Genomic DNA, 1,660 nt, shown 5'->3' on the forward strand with positions numbered 1-1,660 from the left:
TTAAAAAATTTTAAAATTTACACTTGTAAAAGTTTCAAATGACATATCCATCATTTTCCCCGCCGTGATTGCTAGTCGTTTTTGCGACCTCATCATTATGAACATTAAAATTTTACTCTGATTTGACGGCATATCATACCATGGCATCTCGTATGTTGCCTTGGCAATGGATTTGCCCTGAAAAATGATACAAATACTGTCAAATATAAAACGACGATATTTTATGTTCATTTTCATCTGTTCAAATTCGTTTAGCAAGAAAAGATTTTTTCCAGTATTATTTTTGACATTGTAAAAATATTATAGTAACAAAATAAAAAACTATTCATTGATTCCATTTTTATTGTTATTTAAAAATATAATAAGTTTTATATTTATAATAAACTAATAATTAATAAAAATTTTATAATTTTTAGACATCATTTTATTATAGCAGTCATGTTGTCAGAATTTCTAAAAATATTTATAATGTTTGTAATACATTTCTTATTTTAAAATAAAAAAAACTTTTATTTGGTTAAAATTAATTAACATAAATAATATTTTGAATTTTAGACACAGTCACACGCAGGCGCGCGCGCATACACACACACACACACAGCAACATATTAATATATTTTTATTAAAAGAACTATGTCATATATATACAGTTCTATCATTATATCGGCATAAATATCATGTGATAAAAAATTTATTTAAAAATTTATGATTAATCACTTTTGGATACTTACTTTGGAGCTAAGATATTCTCCGGAAAAGCAAATCATAAAGACTTCCATTACCACGGTAAAGTAAGCAATCATGGTTTTCACTAATGCGAAAACACCAGTTTCATTGTGAATAGACTAGCTCAATGAACAACAAAAATAGAAATAGATGAAATAAATGACAACCATTCCATATTCATTACAGTACTTACAATTATCAAGACAAATCCAAGACTGCAAATAACTAAGGTAATCCAAACAATCTGCATTAATCCGATAAAAGAAAATAGTTGTTCGATGTTTTCGGAAAATAAAATGACTTTATTATGCTTCTCAATCAGCATTCCAAATGAAGGTATAGAAAATCTATGAAGAAGAATATTCTTGGAAATATTTTCGAACTCTTGACATATTATATCAACCTGACCGCTTAGATGGAGCACCTATAATATACTTAAATTTTTGTAAAAATTATAATTATTGCATGTAAAATTTGAATATTTTCGGTACAAAGATACAATAAATGTAATAATCTCACAAAATAAACTTAATTTAGATTTTTTGACTGTAATATATGTATATTCTCAACACTCAATCACAATAAATTTTAGAATGTCTAATACAAAAACGTAACATGTATTTGTGTAAATTGTCTCACAAGTAACAAAATTCTGCAAATTAATTAATGTAAAATTTCCATGCAATAGCGTTTACGCTAATAAGTTTGTGTAAATCTGTACTGTTATATTAAAAATTGACAAAAACTTAAAATAACAAATATGCAATATGAGTTACCAAATTAAACATAAATCCATTTAGAATACTAATCGTGCAAACATGTAATATCACATATAAAGATACTGCTATAACGAGAAATTCAACCATTGGCGATTGTGTGTATTCAACTGGAAATTGTATTTTTATAGGAAACTGCCATACAGTATCATTGTAAT

The 1,660-nt window shown here is 26.0% G+C and overlaps 1 protein-coding gene across 1 annotated transcript; it reads right to left on the minus strand.

Moving 5' to 3' along the window:
• Positions 1 to 21: 21 nt before the first annotated feature.
• LOC112452321 (odorant receptor 67a-like) lies at positions 22 to 1,150 on the minus strand (the record flags this gene model as incomplete). The annotated part of the gene is made up of 3 exons (XM_025012452.1): positions 22 to 177; positions 732 to 845; positions 920 to 1,150. Coding segments are annotated over 3 exons (501 nt in total), but the record flags the coding sequence as incomplete, so codon positions are not given.
• Between the last annotated feature and the right edge of the window lie 510 nt (positions 1,151 to 1,660).

Source organism: Temnothorax curvispinosus, unplaced genomic scaffold (genome assembly GCF_003070985.1).
Source record: "Temnothorax curvispinosus isolate PA1 unplaced genomic scaffold, ASM307098v1 QBEX01003220.1, whole genome shotgun sequence".
NCBI lineage: Eukaryota > Metazoa > Arthropoda > Insecta > Hymenoptera > Formicidae > Temnothorax > Temnothorax curvispinosus.